This window comes from Temnothorax curvispinosus, unplaced genomic scaffold (genome assembly GCF_003070985.1).
Source record: "Temnothorax curvispinosus isolate PA1 unplaced genomic scaffold, ASM307098v1 QBEX01004771.1, whole genome shotgun sequence".
Classification (NCBI taxonomy): domain Eukaryota; kingdom Metazoa; phylum Arthropoda; class Insecta; order Hymenoptera; family Formicidae; genus Temnothorax; species Temnothorax curvispinosus.
Window position 1 is genome coordinate 138,543 of NW_020214551.1, and position 17,366 is coordinate 155,908.

The 17,366-nt window shown below is 41.9% G+C and overlaps 4 protein-coding genes across 4 annotated transcripts; 2 read left to right on the forward strand and 2 right to left on the reverse strand.

Annotated features, from left to right (window-relative positions):
• The first annotated feature begins 967 nt into the window (after positions 1 to 967).
• Positions 968 to 6,212, forward strand: LOC112453949 (WD repeat-containing protein 48). Its single transcript, XM_025015009.1, has 12 exons — positions 968 to 1,765; positions 2,129 to 2,345; positions 2,529 to 2,741; positions 2,811 to 3,106; positions 3,201 to 3,386; positions 3,467 to 3,784; positions 3,855 to 3,957; positions 4,034 to 4,199; positions 4,268 to 4,459; positions 4,542 to 4,788; positions 4,863 to 4,982; positions 5,068 to 6,212. Exons 1-11 carry the CDS (start codon positions 1,718 to 1,720, stop codon positions 4,923 to 4,925), a joined length of 2,049 nt encoding a protein of 682 aa, XP_024870777.1. The 5' UTR covers positions 968 to 1,717; the 3' UTR covers positions 4,926 to 4,982; positions 5,068 to 6,212.
• A 257-nt stretch (positions 6,213 to 6,469) lies between these two features.
• Positions 6,470 to 7,887, reverse strand: LOC112453962 (haloacid dehalogenase-like hydrolase domain-containing protein 2). The gene is made up of 4 exons (XM_025015035.1): positions 7,696 to 7,887; positions 7,019 to 7,315; positions 6,740 to 6,950; positions 6,470 to 6,653 (listed from the first exon to the last, which is right to left on the reverse strand). The coding sequence occupies exons 1-4, from the start codon at positions 7,788 to 7,790 to the stop codon at positions 6,486 to 6,488; spliced, it is 771 nt and encodes a 256-aa protein (XP_024870803.1). The 5' UTR covers positions 7,791 to 7,887; the 3' UTR covers positions 6,470 to 6,485.
• A 173-nt stretch (positions 7,888 to 8,060) lies between these two features.
• LOC112453951 (ribosomal biogenesis protein LAS1L) lies at positions 8,061 to 10,818 on the forward strand. The gene is made up of 7 exons (XM_025015011.1): positions 8,061 to 8,165; positions 8,254 to 8,406; positions 8,492 to 8,584; positions 8,651 to 8,984; positions 9,066 to 9,253; positions 9,345 to 10,345; positions 10,433 to 10,818. The coding sequence occupies exons 2-7, from the start codon at positions 8,345 to 8,347 to the stop codon at positions 10,714 to 10,716; spliced, it is 1,962 nt and encodes a 653-aa protein (XP_024870779.1). The 5' UTR covers positions 8,061 to 8,165; positions 8,254 to 8,344; the 3' UTR covers positions 10,717 to 10,818.
• Positions 10,819 to 15,484, reverse strand: LOC112453956 (transmembrane protein 135-like). Its single transcript, XM_025015017.1, has 9 exons — positions 14,858 to 15,484; positions 13,162 to 13,292; positions 12,925 to 13,051; positions 12,667 to 12,821; positions 12,334 to 12,586; positions 12,067 to 12,234; positions 11,813 to 11,953; positions 11,549 to 11,715; positions 10,819 to 11,448 (listed from the first exon to the last, which is right to left on the reverse strand). Exons 1-9 carry the CDS (start codon positions 15,002 to 15,004, stop codon positions 11,334 to 11,336), a joined length of 1,404 nt encoding a protein of 467 aa, XP_024870785.1. The 5' UTR covers positions 15,005 to 15,484; the 3' UTR covers positions 10,819 to 11,333.
• Between the last annotated feature and the right edge of the window lie 1,882 nt (positions 15,485 to 17,366).

A 17,366-nucleotide genomic window follows, 5' to 3' on the forward strand; every position in this document is an offset into this window, starting at 1 on the left:
TTTCCCGCTTTCCGCGAGAGGTGGAAGAAAGAAAGAGAGGAAAGAGGACGCAAAGACGCTTACCCTCCGCTTCCCGCTTGCGGCTCGCCGTTACGGCGTTCGCCGTGTTCGCGCTCGGCTGCGTGCCGTTCGCGATCGCGGCACTCACCGCGGCAGCGGCGGCGGCGGCGGCGGCCGCCGCGGCCGCTGCCGCTCCCGAGTTCACGCTCACGGGGTTCTGCTGCTGCTGCTGCTGTTGTTGTTGTTGCTGTTGCTGCGCGTTCTGCAAGTAGCTCGGGTTCAACAGCGACGTGAAATTCCGCGACTGATTCATGACTGCTTGGCGTGGCGACGCCGTGTGCCGTACCGGACGTCACCCTCGCGTTGTCGTATGCGCCAACGACGTCAACTCCGACCGTTGACTCTCCCGACTCCCGACGGCAGTCGACGCCCAACCGGTCCAACTCAACGAACGACAGGCGAGAGGCGTTTACGATAGCGGGTTTACGCACCGAGAAAATGGCGAGACCCCGCCGATCTACGAGGGCCGAGGGCTGAGAGCACCGTTGGCATCAACACATCTCCATCCCGACGTATCGCGGCCGGACGTTAGCGGCAATAGTGGAAATAGTGGAATAGGGGCCGCGTATCACGTATCACCCCCTCCGGCCTCCGGCCGCGTTAACAACGGGCTGATTGGCGCGCTCGCGTCGACCAGCCAATCGCGACTTGGCGACGTGGGGCACTAGCAGGTGGCGCGGCCGACGGACGACGCACGAATCCAATAGGAAGCGTGGCGTGTTTTCATGTGTAGGACGTTTCTCCGTTTCTTCGACCTTGGACCAATCGCCGCTGAGAGCGAGAAGCGAGATTTTCAAAATGGCAAGCTGCGTTCTCAAGAATATCCTCACTTTTTCAGCTACGATTGGTCGATACTCTCGCCCGACGGAATACGGAATCGCGACAATCGCGTATCGCGTCTCGCGACGAATGGGACTCGGGCCGCTCGGACGCGGCGCGATCGCACGTTGGCGTGGAGTGGATTGGAGATTGGAGCTTGGAGGCTCCACGTCCAACATTTTTCCAATATTCCAACATTCCAACTTGGAACCGCGTGATGTAACGTGTAAACGCTACGTGCGTACTATGCTGAGGAGTGAGGCAGAGGCATATTGACGCGACGCGGTTGACGCCGGCGACACGACGGACGACGGGGCACGGGACTGACGGGTGAATCGGTCATCACTACGAGCATGGTGCGCGGCGTGCGCGTACGGGCGTCATGAACGGGATCTCGCCCTCGCGGTCGTAGAGTGTCGACAGTGTCGTCTGAGGAGATCGGCGATCGCTTCCTCTCGGTGGCCGGTGGATGGTGGATATGCACCGCTACCGCCGCCTGTCCTGTCTCGCGCGCTGTGCCGTCGACGATGATGCGATGACGAGTAAAACGACGACGACGACGACGATGATGCCACGCGACATCGGCGACATTCGCCGACAGTGAGATCGGCGATGCGGATGACAGCAACGACGACGACGACGACGACGACGACGACGACGACGATGCCGCGAGTGCAGAGCAACGATCGTGCCCGACGTGGAATCTGAATCGTACAACGTACATACGGTGTTCGCACCCTTTTTCGCGTCCCGCGTTCTCTGCGTTTTCCTTCGCCTCTCCGCGCGATCGAGACCTCGCCGTCGAGGCGCCGGCTGAGACGGAGCGGTCCCGGGCGCAATGGCAGCTCACAAGACGGGCGGGCAGAGCGCCCGTAAGAAAGTACAGGTATAATCCATTAATTCCTATAATCCGTCACCTGTCTGCTGACAGGCTTTCGATTCCCGCGTCGCCAACAACTTGCCCATCTTCTTGGCTGTTGTCTCACAAAAATGTGCTTTAAAATCTTCTTTACTACCCTCTTTCTGCTATGATACGGCATCGTATAAGACGTGTTTGTTTTCTATGTTAAGATTCTCTCTCTTGAAATACTAAATTTGTTATCATGTAAAAATTGTCAAGTATATTTGCAACATTTGCGTGCATTCATAAAAGATTGACAGTGATTTCATTACGTTCTCACAACGCGTCGTCAATGTAAATATAACGACAACAACTATATTACGTTCCTATAAATCATATACTATATAGGTGTCTATGGTTATAAGAGATGAGGTGGAGAAGCAGCACAGGGCAGGCGTCAATTCCTTGCAGTATGATCCAGCTCTGCACAGGCTATATTCCGCTGGTAGAGATAGCATCATAAGGATATGGAATTGCAGGAACATGAAGGAGCCATATATCCAATCTATGGAACATCATACGGATTGGGTTAACGACATAGTGCTATGTTGTAGTGGCAAAAATCGTAAGTGCGCCTTTACACACGATTCTTCGTTGACTTGATAAATTTTTATGTCATCACTTTTACTATTTAAATATATCTCATCTATATAAAATATAACGTATCATCTTCTGGCTTCTCCACGTTCTACCATCAGCTTATCTACTCGTAGCTTTGATTATGTTAATCGTCATCAAATCTGTACAGTTATATCTGCAAGTTCCGACACCACTGTCAAGGTATGGAATGCGCATAAAGGTTTCTGTATGTCCACTCTGCGCACTCATAAGGACTACGTCAAAGCATTAGCGTATGCCAAAGATAGAGAACAAGTTGCTAGTGCAGGTCTGGACAAGTCGATATTTTTGTGGGATGTTAATACATTGACTGCTCTTACTGCGAGCAATAATACAGTCACAAGTATGTACGCCTGACCATATATACATTTTTTTTTGTGCCTCATAATATGCTTGAAATATCGTGTTGCAGCGTCGTCCCTCAGTGGAAATAGAGACTCTATATACAGCCTTGCTATGAATCAGATTGGCACGATTATCGTGAGTGGTAGCACGGAGAAAGTTCTTCGAGTGTGGGATCCACGATTTTGTAGTAAACTCATGAAACTTCGTGGCCACGCGGACAATATTAAAGCATTAGTTCTGAATAGGGACGGGACGCAGTGCTTATCAGCGAGTTCCGATGGTACTATTAAATTATGGTCACTTGGCCAACAAAGATGTGTGCAAACATTTAGAGTTCACAAAGAAGGCGTATGGGCGTTATTGGTACGTACATGTACACGTATATACGTATACACAAGTTGGTCATTGTTTTACAAACTGCCATACATGGTGCGGTAAACGCTGATGTGTGTTTTAGGCAACGGATAATTTTAGCCATGTAATATCTGGAGGCAGGGATAAGAGAGTTGTAATGACAGAATTAAGTTACGCAGAGAGATATACAGTTATTTGCGAAGAAAAGGCACCTATACTCAAGATGGCTATGACGCCAGATCAATCTAGTATTTGGGTTGCCACCAGCGAATCAACCATTAACAATTGGGTAAATAAAATCTCATAAAAAAATAAAACGTTTCATTAAAAAAGAAAAAACGTAAATTAAAACAAAACGTAAAATTTCAGCCAATAAGCCAAAAAGATTGGCAAGAGTTAGGAATTGGAGATTGTTGCGATACCGCAAGTAATGTATCGGGCAATATTTTAAAAAACATCGAACCTGCACAGAAAATACTGGGTGGTCCTGCTATAAGACATTATAATATATTAAATGATAAAAGACACGTGTTAACAAAGGATACGGAAGAAAATGTTGCGCTATATGACGTATTAAAGGCATGTAAAATAGAAGATTTAGGCAGAGTCGATTTTGAGCAGGAGTGTAAAAAGAGAAATAAAATGGTGTATGTTCCAAACTGGTTTAACGTCGATCTCAAAACAGGGGTATGCATTTCTTTGACAACGCGGTGCTTTCGAGAACTAGGTCAGTTCTAACGTTCCTTCGTCGTTGCAGATGTTAACTATACATTTAGGGCAAGACGAAAACGATTGCTTCTCTGCATGGGTTTCCGCCAAAGAGACCGGTTTAGCGGAGAACGATGCTGTAGATCAAAAAGGTGCGTAGCTTTTTCAACAGTGATACTCGTGGCATGGATTCGAGACGTTAATAGTTAATATACTTGATATTTTTAGTAAATTATGGGAACCTCCTGTTGCAAGCGTTACTCGAACACTGGTGGAGACCGTTACACGCTGATGACGAGAATGAGGGTAATGGCAATGATGGAAACGGGCCTATGCACACGAGAGGAGGAAATCCATACTTCTCAGTTCCTAGTCATACACCTGTCATTTTCAGGTATGCGAAGCGTGTTGAGAGTTTCATTGACTAGACTATAAATATTATCATATTATTTTATTTTTCAGCGAAGTGGGAGGTAGGACCATCTACCGATTATTGGTTCGAGATGCCGCGGGAGAAACTGAGGGTGTCCTATTGAACGAGACTGTACCGCCATGGGTGGTGAATATCGTCGTGGATAAGAATCTTCCGCAATTCATTAAAATACCTTTTTATCTTCTTCCACATGCCTCTTCAGGTGTAAAGAGTTTGAAAAAGTATGCCGCGCACCTTCGAATCTCTAAATCGCGCGATGATATACGATACGCGTGAATAATCTTGTGTGTTATTATTTTCAAGGGATCGTTTGATAGCAAATGATTTTATACAAGTGCGTAAAGTGGCCGAACATGTTTACGATAAAGTGCTCGGTGCAGGAAGCGACTCAGGTTCAGTGGCTGGCGGTGGAAATACAGTTTCCAGCGGGTCTCCGGCAGGCGATAGGACCAACACAGATTCCACGGCTGATACGTCTTCGCTGGCCGAGGAAAAAGTTGAACTCTTATGTAACGATCAGGTCTTGGATCCTTCAATGGATTTGAGAACGGTATGTATCAAACTGAATAAACTTTTTGTACGCGTTGAGAAAATGTTTTACGCGTGTGTTTCTCTGTTTCTCAGGTTAGACATTTTATCTGGAAAAGTTCGGCGGATTTAACACTTCATTATCGTCCTGTTAAATAGTTGGGATTAACTACCGTGCATCATGAATCTTTACAGTGTGCCTGGTTTTATACCATGGTAACGTATGCTACGTACACTTTTTTTCTTTCTTTCTTTCTTCATTGATTTAGTTTAAAAGAAAGTCAACATTAATCCGTTTCAGAATAGTGGAAAATACATGGGCTACTTGCAGAATATGGTACCTTGTACCACCTTCTTCTTAGGAAATGATCACCTGGATTTAACGAATGTTTCACGTGACGTTGAAGCGGGAGCGAAAGAAAGCGAGGCGTATTTGGAGTATTAGAGAACATTTAGTTCCAAGGCAATAATGTGTAAAAGTATTAATGTAACGTGCTCACTTTTATACACTTGCATCCTGCGGCCAAATTCACACAACGGGGAGCATTACTCGATTAATCTGCTTGAGAATATCATGCTTTTTGTACCTGGATATAGAATTTAAAGTGCTTGTTGTCAGCCATATACCGTCTTCCCACCTCAAAAAGTATCAATAAGAACGCAACAAAGCACAAATGCAACAAAGAAAAGGGGAATAGACCGCATGGCAGAGAAACGTGTTGGTTCTGTTAGGTCTAATGTGGACCCAGGTGATCCTCACAAATGCTTTTTAAATTTCCTTTATTAATTTTATTTTAGCGGTATTTCGTACGCGGTAGGATCGTCTTCTTTTAGTATTGTAATAAAAAGTATTGAATATATTTATTGAGGGTATAAGAAATTATACACGGCGTTTTGTTATATGCATGCATGCAAAATGTGTACTCCACACCTGCCTTGTTATATTAGAGAGCAAGAAAAACATATACATAAAAGAGAGAGGAGAGATATGTCAATTTATCATTAATCAAATTATATTTGAATAGCCAAATTAGACAAGTTCAATATTTCCTATTGTTCATATAGGAAATAAGAGAATGTATTTGTCTGCAATGTAATAAGATCAAATTCTGTCCTGACCTCGAAGGTAATAAAATATAAATGTGGGATATATATGCATGTTTAACACACACACACACACACCAAAAATTAAATTTTGTAAGATATAAATACCATTGATAATATAATTATTATCAAAGAATATATACAGTATTCAACAGAATTTGATCTTTGAAAAGATTTATGATGAATAAAAATGTAGTTGTTTTTAAGTTAACATTCAATTTTTTAAATTATTATAATCTGTACATACGAACACGACTGTGGATACTGTCCATTAATAATAATAGTATGCTGTGTGAATAAAAATTTAACAGATCTTCGTGTGCAAACAACTCTGAGCCAATATTTGCTATTACTGCAAAGAGTTAAATTTAGGAAAGAATGTGTACTAGTTTATAATATGCTCTGTGAGATACAATATTTGTTTGCGTTATTAAAATTGTGCATGCATGAGAACACGTTTATAAATGTAAATATTTCGTTATACTATAAAGTAATCAATATTTATATAAAATATATAATTTAATATAGAAAAGAGCGTGCATCGCGCAGCGATATTTGAATAAAGAACTCTGTTGCTACTTAACGCGCTTAGTACGTTCGTTAAACCACAAATCTTTATATACGTTCACTGAGAATACTTTCGGCAGCTTCTACAAAAGAAGCGTATACTTTCGCTGGTCCCGGAGTAATCGTATTCTCATCCCCTGCTCTGTATTTGCCAGTTTGTACCAGAATACCTTTAATCCCAGCTGCTTGCGCACCAGCTACGTCGTCTCTTACATCCTACGGACAAAAAAAAAAGAAAATTGTGAGCACAAAAACGTACAATAATAATACATAGAAAAAGACGATGTCATTTGAAACCGTACATCTCCAATCATTATAGCCTGTGCTGGATCTGTTTCCCCTAAAGCTGCCTTGAAAAATCCTATGGTCGGTTTACCAACAACTTCTGCTTTTACATTGCTAGAATACTCTAATCCTTTGATAAACGCCCCAGGACCTAGAGCTAGGCCATCGGGGCGCTTGTAATATCGTCCTTCGTGAATGGCTATGAGGGAAGCACCATTCAAAAGCAATCTAAAATATCGCACATATGTCATACGTTGCTTAGAGACGAAAGAGAAGATGTGAGACTGGCAGACTACCTGAATGCTTTGTTCAGCTCGTCATAATTGAATTTGCTCGGTGCTAAGCCAATCACCACTGCATCAGGCGTATCATCTGTTGCTAAATCTTGGAAATCCTCCATCGCTGCCGGATCAATTAACAGCAAGGGCTTCAATCGCCGAGAGATAATTAATCTCCTCGCCGCCGCAAGAGAACTAAAGATTTCCTCTTTTCGCAAGTCAAATCCAAGTTTCGTCAGACGCTCGTACAAATACGTACTCGACTCCTTGGTGGTGTTGGTGACAAATTTAATCGATAGGTTTGCATTTCGTAGTCTGTAACGTGAAAAAATATAACGTCGTGGTTCCCCAAAGAGTCAAAGGATACGCTTGATAAGAGTTTAATGTTTGATTAACCGCAACAATTAATTCACGAAAAAAACCTTGATTTTCACTGGTTTGATGTCATCGAGATATTTATTAAATAAAAGTAGATATTAACGTAGTCACGAAAAGCTGTCGTTAACAAATAACAGGTTTTTTTAAAATTAAAATCAGCCCCGCTAACAATAAGTGAATTTTTATGGAAAACAAGTAGAAATTTAAAATTAAACCGCTCGTTTTCACAGAGCGTGCGCTGTAACCGGTTATTACTTTGTTTAAGTAATAAAACATGAGTTTGCAAGTTAAATACTAAAAAGAAAAACAGATCTAACCTGCTTAACGCTTGTACGGCACCTGGAATAGCCGTGTTATCGATATGTAACGTTCCGCTAAGGTCTATCAGCACCGTCGTGATTTGTCTAGCCATTATTATCCTTATTACATTAATATAATTTAGTGAAATTTATCATCTTGTGCAGATTTGCTGTTGCGTTGCTATAGGTTATAACTTGTGGTTATATCAAGTGTTTCTGTTCTTTGCACTTAATGATTTCTGCACTTAAAGTGAGATAACATCACTGGCGGCTGGCGGGAGAAAGAGAAAGAGAAAAGACGAACAAGTACAAAAGGTTCAACTACACTACTGAACTACAAAGTACAACGTATACGAAGCCCCTCCGCCCCCCGGCCCCTGCCAGCAGGCTGCAGGCACGCGGCTTCGGCGAACTCGCAGTTGCTTGTTCTCTTATTTATCTAGTCATCGTCGTCGAATGATACATATTTATTACGTGTCTCGACCATTGTACGTATTGTACGTTATTAAATGTCACGTCTTTTCTCGACTCTTGTACGACTGGAACTTAAATCATAAAATAAATCATTCCGGTTAGACGAGGTTAGACACGTGGTGAGAAGCACGTGGGTCGGTCCGGGCCGGTCAGGGCCGGTAGCGTGGCACAGAAGTCGTAAACGTCAGCGGGTATGCCGAGTATGGTTCTGTCCGGGAAACACGACGGTATAAAGCAAGTGCCTTGGTTATCTCCGTAAGTATTTATTGACGAGATGAGATTTTTCGACGGGAGGGGTGGACACGGGACACGGACGAATAATCGATTTGTTGAACCCAAGGGCAGAATGGCACGACGTGTACAGGCAGATTTATTCCAACGACCCGGTCGAGCAAGCAAAGGCCTACGAGGCGCTTTTAGCGTGGAAAGCCAGGTAATGCACAGTCGTGTTACTCACGTGAAGCGTCGAGGTACTTACTGAGATCCGTGTTATTCGCAGGATGCCGAAGCTACCAGTGGGCGTGGACTGCACTCTGTCAATTTTACAAGTGTGCCTCCGCGATCGCGAGTGGACGTCCAAGATCGACAGTGGCGAGCTACCGATGTACTGCGAGAACGACCTGAGCTTGATGTACTCGACCACGATAATGAGATTCTTAAACCACTTTTCCAATATAGGCCATACAAAGCAGACGTCCATGTTTAAGATCGCCAGCCAACTGAAAATCCCAGAGTGGATAGTCAAGTTGAGACATGAGACTGCCCACGGATACGAATTGCCCTCCATTGGAGTGTTGAGGATAGCAATTAATATATTGCTGCATTGGCTGCATGTATGTCTCTACTGTACGCTGTAATCTGTAATCTGTACGCTGTGTTGTGACGTCTTGTGAAATATTATCTTTTAAATAAAGGACGAGTATTGGGCACCTGAGGCACGCACAATGGAAAAATGTTACGTGAAAAAAACTGATGCGTCAGAGGAGGAAGAAGAATCCGAAGCACAGGATTTTACAGATGTGATCGAACTTTGGACAGCTGTTGGTTTATATGTCAACGCTGGTTATAACGTAGTATCGGATTTACCAGAGATACAATTACGGTAATTTTTTATTGCACGTCAGTCTATATGTCCTTGATATGAACGTATATAAGATCTGGTTAAATTAATTTGTCAATATTATTCCTCGCAGGGAAATATTGCAAGATTTACGCACATACATGCTGACTCAGTATAGAAATAAAACTTCAAACAATGACGAGAACGAATATATATCCGTTCACAAAAGAACTATAAAAATTGATAAAGAATATAATTTGCAAACTGCACAAGCACTACTTTTATCTAAGATATCTGTGGATCTAAATGAATCGTCAGGCACAATGCAGGAGAAGAGCGACGCAATTTGTAACGCGTTATGCAAAAATGAAGCTTTCCTACCAAATTTAGATATCATGAGAATTTTTCAACGTAAAGAAAAAAAGAATACTAATTTGAAAAGAAGGATACTGCCGCCCGCGATACTTTTATTCTGGAAAGATATCATTTTCTTGTTGCATGAGAAAGAGATGTTAGAGACGCTGCTGTTCAAGTTGCTTAATATCGTAGATCAAGAACGTGAAACGAAAGAAAGAAGAACGCTCGCCGCCTTATGGATAAGTTCCACCTTCTATAGTTTTGTTCAGCTGAACATCGTCCAAGATATTTCTCGTACCATGGAATATCACGTACAGAAGGCAGAAAGAAAATTAGACACAAAGACTTTAAGTCAACGTCTCAAAGAACGCATACACTCTAAACATCCATATTTACGGAATGTCTTGTGGTTAGACATATCAAGTACCATCCCGCACTTTCTTCTCGATATAAAATTTTTATCCAGCCTTTTACTAAATGTCAACGACGTCTCCGCAAGATTGATAGAACCAATTTTAAAGTTGCTTACATCGAAAATAGGTGCGCAAACAAAAAGGCATTTGTTAAATTTACTTCAAATTTATACATTCCAAAAGCATGACAGTGAGGATGACAGCAACAATGATGTTGATAAGATATTTAGTGTCCAAGATCTTAATCCAAGTCCAACAGAAAATGAGGTGCAGATGGATAAAATAAAACGTGCAACTAAAAAGAAGACTGCTCCTTTGTTGGCAGACCAAATAATCCGTAATTCACATTGGAAATCAGCACATGGTATACACTTACAAACGAGTTTTTCGAAGGCTTATATAATAATTTGAAGGATCAATAATACGTTTTTTTTTAAAATATGATTTTCAGATACGTACCAATGGATTGGATGTCCCATTGGATTACTACCGTGGCAGGTAGACTCGTTGAAAAGTATGGAACCACTCAAACTAAATCCATCGAGACACTCTGTTTCGGTTCTGGATTCTCAAATAGTCGCTGGTATTATAAACCGTAAGAACTTGAAAATGCAAAGTCGTATTAAGTGGGACGAAGTATTACGAAAAAAAAGGAGAATAGAGAAGAAACGTAACACGGGTGTCGTGGATGTTATAATGAACAGAGCACTAGAGCGTGCCAAAAACCAGACGTAATGTAGATATGAACTTATTGTCTAATAGGACATTGTCGTCTATTGCTTACGTCAATAAATAAATGTTTAGTATATTTATAATAAAATTTATAACAAAACTGTCTACTTTTGAAACATGTTTATATATCAGCGATAAATATAAAGTTTAATATTAAACATAGAAAAAATAATCTGTAGTACACATACGTCACAGAGAGAAAGTATATAAAAGTATTTCGCTATGCCGTTGAACGTCGTCGCAACAAAATTGTAGACATTGATAACTATATCCACTTAAATTATTTATCTCTTTCCCTGACATATACGTATCACACCATAACAATCAAATATATTAAATTACTCAAGTTATGTCTATGTATAAAAGTATTAAGTTCTCTTAGTATCACAACATATCCAAGCACCATCGCTTCGCGTTAGGTTGAAGAAAAAAGAATAGAACGGTCGATGTTCAGATCGCTACGCTAAGGACATACATTTTGTAGTTTCATTTGTTTATCGTTGCATAAAATTTAGCTTATACAATTTACATAAACGCATATAATACACATGCTGTCTTTGGTTTTGAAAAAAATTACACTTTCGAAGGAAATAAAAAAACGCTAAGGTACGTATTGTATTTCAGAAAGAAAAGCTAAGTTGATCAGTGGTTTTCGTTTTTCTGAGCACTTGTTGCAAATTTTTGCTGGTTTCTAAACCGAACACATTCAAGGGTAGCCGAGACATTACTGCTATTCTGGAATTAATACGTGTACGAAGTGAGACGAGTAGATCACAGAGTTGAGATCTGGGATAAAATAAATAATCATATATTATGTGCTTCGCACACGGCTTACCTTCCACCGGACATATTGTAAAGGAATCTCCAATAGGATGATCTCAAGTTTTGTGGTTCCAGTATAGCTACGTGGAAGAGAAGTGCCGTGCTACAGCAATATAATAAGATGACGAACCACTTTATTTCAGGTACCATCTCATTTTCCACTGCATCGTTCCACAGCAACTGAAATAGAGAGCCGGTAATGTTACATCATAATTTACCATGTATCATGAATATACTAATAGTCAATAGAATGTGTATTAATAGAAATACATAATACCTGTAGTGTCTTCCACATAAAATATAAGGCTATAGTAGTATTAGGATATGCCATAAACGTTACGCTTGCAACAAGTCCAGCAGGAATAGCGTAAATGTGTGAATCTTTGTGGAAGGTTCTTCTTAACATGCATGACACTAACTAGATAAGAAAAGAGAACGAATGGTAACCAAAAACACGTATGAAAGATCGTACAATATTATTTGATACTACGTCTATAATTTGCAACAAGTATGCAGAGCAAGATAATGTACCCTGTAAAGGCCGGCAAATCCTCCAAGAAACACACCCAGATTTACATTTTCTCTTTGAAAGATGGTGGTTTTTAATAATTTCGGCTTCTGAATTAATCTTTTAAATTGTAAGATTAGTTTAAGCGCTATTTGCCCGCAAACGCCATAACTGAAGAGCCTAGCACTATCCTTTAAATGAAAGAAAAAAAAAAGTAGTTTTATATACATCGAAATATATAGAGTATCTATCTAGAATCTAGAACATTTCTATATTTGCTGTTCTCTCACCGCTAAAATGTAATGTGCGCAGCTATGAGGATGTGGACACGAAACATCCTTACTTTGTGCCTTTAAGCTGTTAATGATGTATTTGTATGCCTCAAAAGACTTCCATAGAATACTAAATTTATGCCTTGCAGAACTTCTACGTATACTTGTGCCACTCTGTGCGCCGCCAGTCGTGGTATGTCTTGAAGATGTTTCAGGATGTAGGTTTTTCTTCGTAAGATGATCAGTTTCTTCATACCGTCCAACAATCATCCTGTTTTTTTTTTTAATTCACACATTATAAACACACGATACAGAGATAAATACATCGAGTACACAACGTCGGATATATACCTTAATATTTTATATATCTGATCGTGCTTCGTCGTCTTTGAACGGAAGAAATACAGTAACACAGCTACGCTTACAGCAAAGATATAGACCTCTCCTCTTGGAATAGGCGAGAAATATCCTCGCCACACACCCATTTTGAACAACGTTTCCGTTGCCTGGAAAAAGACGATATGGATAATGTATATTAATAATCGTTTTTTTTTTTTTTTTTTTCTTTTTTTTTTTTTTTTTTTTTTTACTGTTACAACATTTACTTACAATGTTCGACACGTAGAGACATAATAACGTACGTCTAGACGCTCTTTCTATCACAATGGCAGTTAGGCTAGATAAAAAGGACGGAAGGAAAGATACAGTCGGCATATAGAAACGTCCAAGCATTCGCCTGAAACACAAATATCACGTATGTCTTTCAGTGCTCATATATTTAATGTTTTTTCTGAGTTTCCCTAGAAATTCTAGCTTTATTGAGTAACCATATTGATTATTTCTTACCTTAACAAACAAATAAACAACGAATAAGAGAAACCACTCCACGAAAGAAATGCCGTGGACTGAAGGATACCCAATATAGTTTTCTTGATGTCCTCTTTCGACGGTACTTTTCTTCTCATTAAAAATGCAATCTGGAATGACAAGAAAATCAGTTTTCAAAAATTTTATGAATATTTAACTAGACGTATATTTGCATCATCATAAATTATATTTATATTATCGCAACCATACGTCGCGTCGCGTTAAAAAAGAAACCTGTAAAAAAATCATTTTTCAAAGTTAAAATTTCCACTGTTAATTTTTACGATTACGTATCGTTCATAAATATTCGATAAATCTACGTTGCACATTCTTATTTCATTTCCTTCTTATCTATTTCAACCAACATTTTAATTACGAAGGTCGTAGTTTGCACGTATCTGTCGCGCTGACGATAATGGGTCATTTATTTGCATCGTAACGTGTACTTTTTAATGAGTCTTATTAGGGATAATGGCATAGCACTACGTACAGAATATAATTACAAGTAGACTAGAAACGTGACAAACTTATAAATAGACGCACGCACGTCACGGCTTCACGCGATAACGGAACAAAGGTAAATAATATATCGTATGTTTATAAAGTCCGTACGATTATACGAATATCAAATGCCGAAGTCTCTTTGGCACAACGCAGGTGCTTGTTCGCTTAAAATAATATCTATCGAGAATATCGCATATTCTTAAAATGCGAACGAACGCAAAATGTATACAAAAATACACCATGCCATACGCATACAAGTCTCAAGCTTTTATATCGACATACGTTGTGTTCTTCTCGAAATTTATATGCTAATTTAATTTTGAGTATTTAAATTGCATTTTTTAAAACGTTCGTTTATATAGTCAGATGTCTTCTCATGGTAATTTATTTTTCGACACTTTTTCTTCGAATGGCTACATAAAGAATGAAAAGAAGCGAGTGTATAAAAAAAAGTAGTTGAAAAAGATGCGAATGTGTCGTACGACGTTCTCAAGGCCTTGCAAATGAAAAAGTCAACAATATTCATGACCCGAGGAAACGGACATGAGTTTACGCCTCGTCGATGCAAGGACGAGGTGGACGAGGTTAATTATTCTATAATCGCCATACTCGCTCTGTAATGACTGTACGTGTGAATTCGAAGCGATTTAAACCAAAGAATCATCGACTTAATCGACTTTTTTCTCTACATTCCGCGAGGTTTATACTCGTCAAAAGTCGAAACGGCATTCGGCATTCGGCGTCCGCATATTTCGGGACGGGTGCACTGGGATGCACTGGGATGCACCGAGATGAGTGCGCGTAGGTGCATCCACACTCAGCCGCGAGCGCATCAGGGATCAGGGCCATCAGGGCTCGTCGCAGTGCATTCGCACCGGACGAACCCGCGCGTCCACGTCCACGGGTCACACCGCGCGCTGAGTGCAAACGCACCGGCCAACAGCGTCACGGCCATGAAGCCATCACCCATCACGGCATCTGTCTCGAAAGGGCGGACGCGCGGTCCCCGAAAAAGGATCGGCCGATCGACGACGAAACGTGGGGACTGGGGAACGCACCCCCGCGCGCGCATCCACGGCTCGGACACTCGCGAACAACCCCCATCCCGACGTGTCGGACGGGAAAACGGAAAGAGAGAGAAATACAAGTGCGTTGACGCACGTTGACGTACGATGTAAACGGTCGTGTATATCCTGAGGGATTCCTGCAGGGAGTGCAGACCGAGACCGGCGGTCGCGCTGATGCAGGAGTCCGTCCATGGGTGAACGTACGCCATGCAAGGCGCGTCAGACGAAAACTTGCTGAGTCGCGCGGGCATTTTCACTGCGCGTGACAGCACGTGACCAACGACGACGACGTTAGCGTAACACGCCGCGCGACGCGCGTGATGTCACGATGGTCACGATTATTGTTCGGCGCCGCGACCCGCGACTAAATGCGGCGCATTTCAGGTTTGAGGGAGAAAGAGAGATAAGGTCTCTTTCCTTCTCCGCGTCCGTCGCGTCCCGTTGACTCCAGCTGACTTGGCTCGGGAAAATCGGACGAGATACGAGATCAATGAAGAGGCGGCATCTTATCGTCCCCGTGTTGACATCACGTGGTGCCGCGGTCGTTTGGATCTAATCCAAAGGTTATATCACCGACGCCAGAAGGGAAGCGGGGAGAGGGAAAGAGAAAGGAAGAAAGAGTGTTTTTACGCCTTTTAATGGTGGATGAAATGCGCCACGAGGTCACGCGACCGACGACCACTCACTTTCGTGTCGACTCACCGAGCGACCGTCGACGACTGACGGTAGTGACGGTAACGGGCAACGGGGTCGGGTATACGGGGTACGGGGTAATAGAGCGGGAGTGTTACGAGCAGATGCGCTCGCGCTGTACGCTCCACGTACATACATACACGCTTGGTCATCGAGCCGCGCTCGAGGGCTCGAGCTCGAGTGTGTAATGTGTATGTGTGTGTCATGTCAGCTGACAGCTGGTCGGCTCACGCACGCGGTACGACGCGGTACGACGCCGTCGACGCCGTCGACGCCGTCTTTTCCCGCCTCTCCTCGTTCCTTTTCGCTCCGCGTACGATATCTATTTTCCTCACGGTGGCCAAAAGTCTTGGAGACGCGAGTCTGAACGTAGGCACTCAAGTCTATAAACGATTTAATCACGTCATTTCATTTAACACGTTGATAAATCAAGTTAAGGCTTGAAGGATTTGATAGATTACGTGCAGAAAAGCGCTACGTAAAATTTATTCCGTGAGAACGTAATAGCTTATCAAGCGGATGGTGAAACACCGCGTTACGTAAAATGCGTATAACAGATGATTCTCGTCCCGGCCAAAGTACATGCACGCATATACCTATATTCATATACGCACGTAGCAAGTGTATACTTGACTTGACGCGCGGCGCGGCGTAGCGTCCAGCCGCGCTAGATAGTACGTCGCGTCGCCGCGAAGACGAATAAGACGATAAAGACGATAAATAAACGATAATATATGCATGCACGTATATATTATATACATATTACATATAATTATCGCACAGTTGAAATGTTTCTTTTTTCAAATTTCTTGGCGAGATTACGCTCCCTTATCTATATCTATATGTTGTCTTACGACCTACGAGAGAGATAAGACGTATACGTTCTTTTTATCGACTTTTTGTTACACGCCGTGAACGTGTCGAGAGAAATACGTCGGATAAGTTGTGCGATATAAATTTATGCGATAGTGGGATAAGTAATCTCGTTTTTCTTTTTGCCTTTTCATAATACAGTCAAAGTCAGCATTGAATATAATTCACACGTCACGTTAAATTTCAGCAGATTCCATATACATATATCCGTCGTTTTACACGTTTTTTCACATTTGCTTACGTCTTCTTCAGTTCAGATGTTTCTCGCACGTGCACGGCACGTAAAAGCTATACGTAAGCGTCATTCATTCTATATGTATTCTATTCTATTCTGTATTTTAAATTATGAATTGTAGATTATATCTCAACTGCGCTTCGTCGTCCATCTCATCGCTTCCAATGACAAGCAAGTAAGATATACAGCCGATAAGTGTTTAGCGGAATGCATGTATAATTTATTTAATATCGATAACGTATTCGTAAATAGATTATCTATTATCTGTTTTTATCGCGCACCGCGCAACGAGTTATAATACGAAAAACAAGCGATGACCCTTGATCATCCAGCTCGATCAACAGACGATCCAGATTAGGTATCCGGAAGCGCGTAGATAATATCGCAGGATATATTTTAATAGCTATATGACGTACGAGGTTCGCGAACGTGTCGTATCGTTGCGGACGTTGCGTCACGTTGCGTTTACGATTTCGCAGATTACCCAGAGACAGACACGGAGAAAGTCTGTCGAGAATCGCATTCTACAAAATGCAGACTATGCCCAGAGTGCAGAGCTACAAAAATCTTGTCAATAAAAAGGCTACAGCGACGTGAATGCTGGTGTTCCAGGCTCTGGCTTTTGCAACGCTGCTGGCAGAAATATATGTAAAGCGTGTAAATAAAATATAATGAAAATATCGGCACGAAAGATCAGGCAGACTCTCACGTGCTTGCTGCCTGATGCACCGGTGATTCCGGTTTCTGCCGCTCATCTACTGTCCCGACTGTCTGATCGCTGTGCCAGCGCGCGAGCTCCATTCGTTTCACGG

What these genes read in the sequence shown, in the direction of transcription:
- LOC112453949 (XM_025015009.1), top strand. Translation starts at nt 1,718, where the DNA reads ATGGCAGCTCACAAGACGGGCGGGCAGAGCGCCCGTAAGAAAGTACAG. An exon ending in ACGTCGATCTCAAAACAGGG is followed by an intron (nt 3,785 to 3,854) that starts GTATGCATTTCT and finishes TCGTCGTTGCAG; the next exon opens with ATGTTAACTATACATTTAGG. An exon ending in CTTCAATGGATTTGAGAACG is followed by an intron (nt 4,789 to 4,862) that starts GTATGTATCAAA and finishes TCTGTTTCTCAG; the next exon opens with GTTAGACATTTTATCTGGAA.
- LOC112453962 (XM_025015035.1), bottom strand. Translation starts at nt 7,790, where the DNA reads ATGGCTAGACAAATCACGACGGTGCTGATAGACCTTAGCGGAACGTTA. An exon ending in GCCGTACAAGCGTTAAGCAG is followed by an intron (nt 7,316 to 7,695) that starts GTTAGATCTGTT and finishes TTCACGTTACAG; the next exon opens with ACTACGAAATGCAAACCTAT. An exon ending in GAGCTGAACAAAGCATTCAG is followed by an intron (nt 6,951 to 7,018) that starts GTAGTCTGCCAG and finishes GCGATATTTTAG; the next exon opens with ATTGCTTTTGAATGGTGCTT.
- LOC112453951 (XM_025015011.1), top strand. Translation starts at nt 8,345, where the DNA reads ATGCCGAGTATGGTTCTGTCCGGGAAACACGACGGTATAAAGCAAGTG. An exon ending in TATTGCTGCATTGGCTGCAT is followed by an intron (nt 8,985 to 9,065) that starts GTATGTCTCTAC and finishes TTTTAAATAAAG; the next exon opens with GACGAGTATTGGGCACCTGA. An exon ending in TTACCAGAGATACAATTACG is followed by an intron (nt 9,254 to 9,344) that starts GTAATTTTTTAT and finishes TATTCCTCGCAG; the next exon opens with GGAAATATTGCAAGATTTAC.
- LOC112453956 (XM_025015017.1), bottom strand. Translation starts at nt 15,004, where the DNA reads ATGCCCGCGCGACTCAGCAAGTTTTCGTCTGACGCGCCTTGCATGGCG. An exon ending in TATACACGACCGTTTACATC is followed by an intron (nt 13,293 to 14,857) that starts GTACGTCAACGT and finishes TTGTCATTCCAG; the next exon opens with ATTGCATTTTTAATGAGAAG. An exon ending in TTATGTGGAAGACACTACAG is followed by an intron (nt 11,716 to 11,812) that starts GTATTATGTATT and finishes TCTCTATTTCAG; the next exon opens with TTGCTGTGGAACGATGCAGT.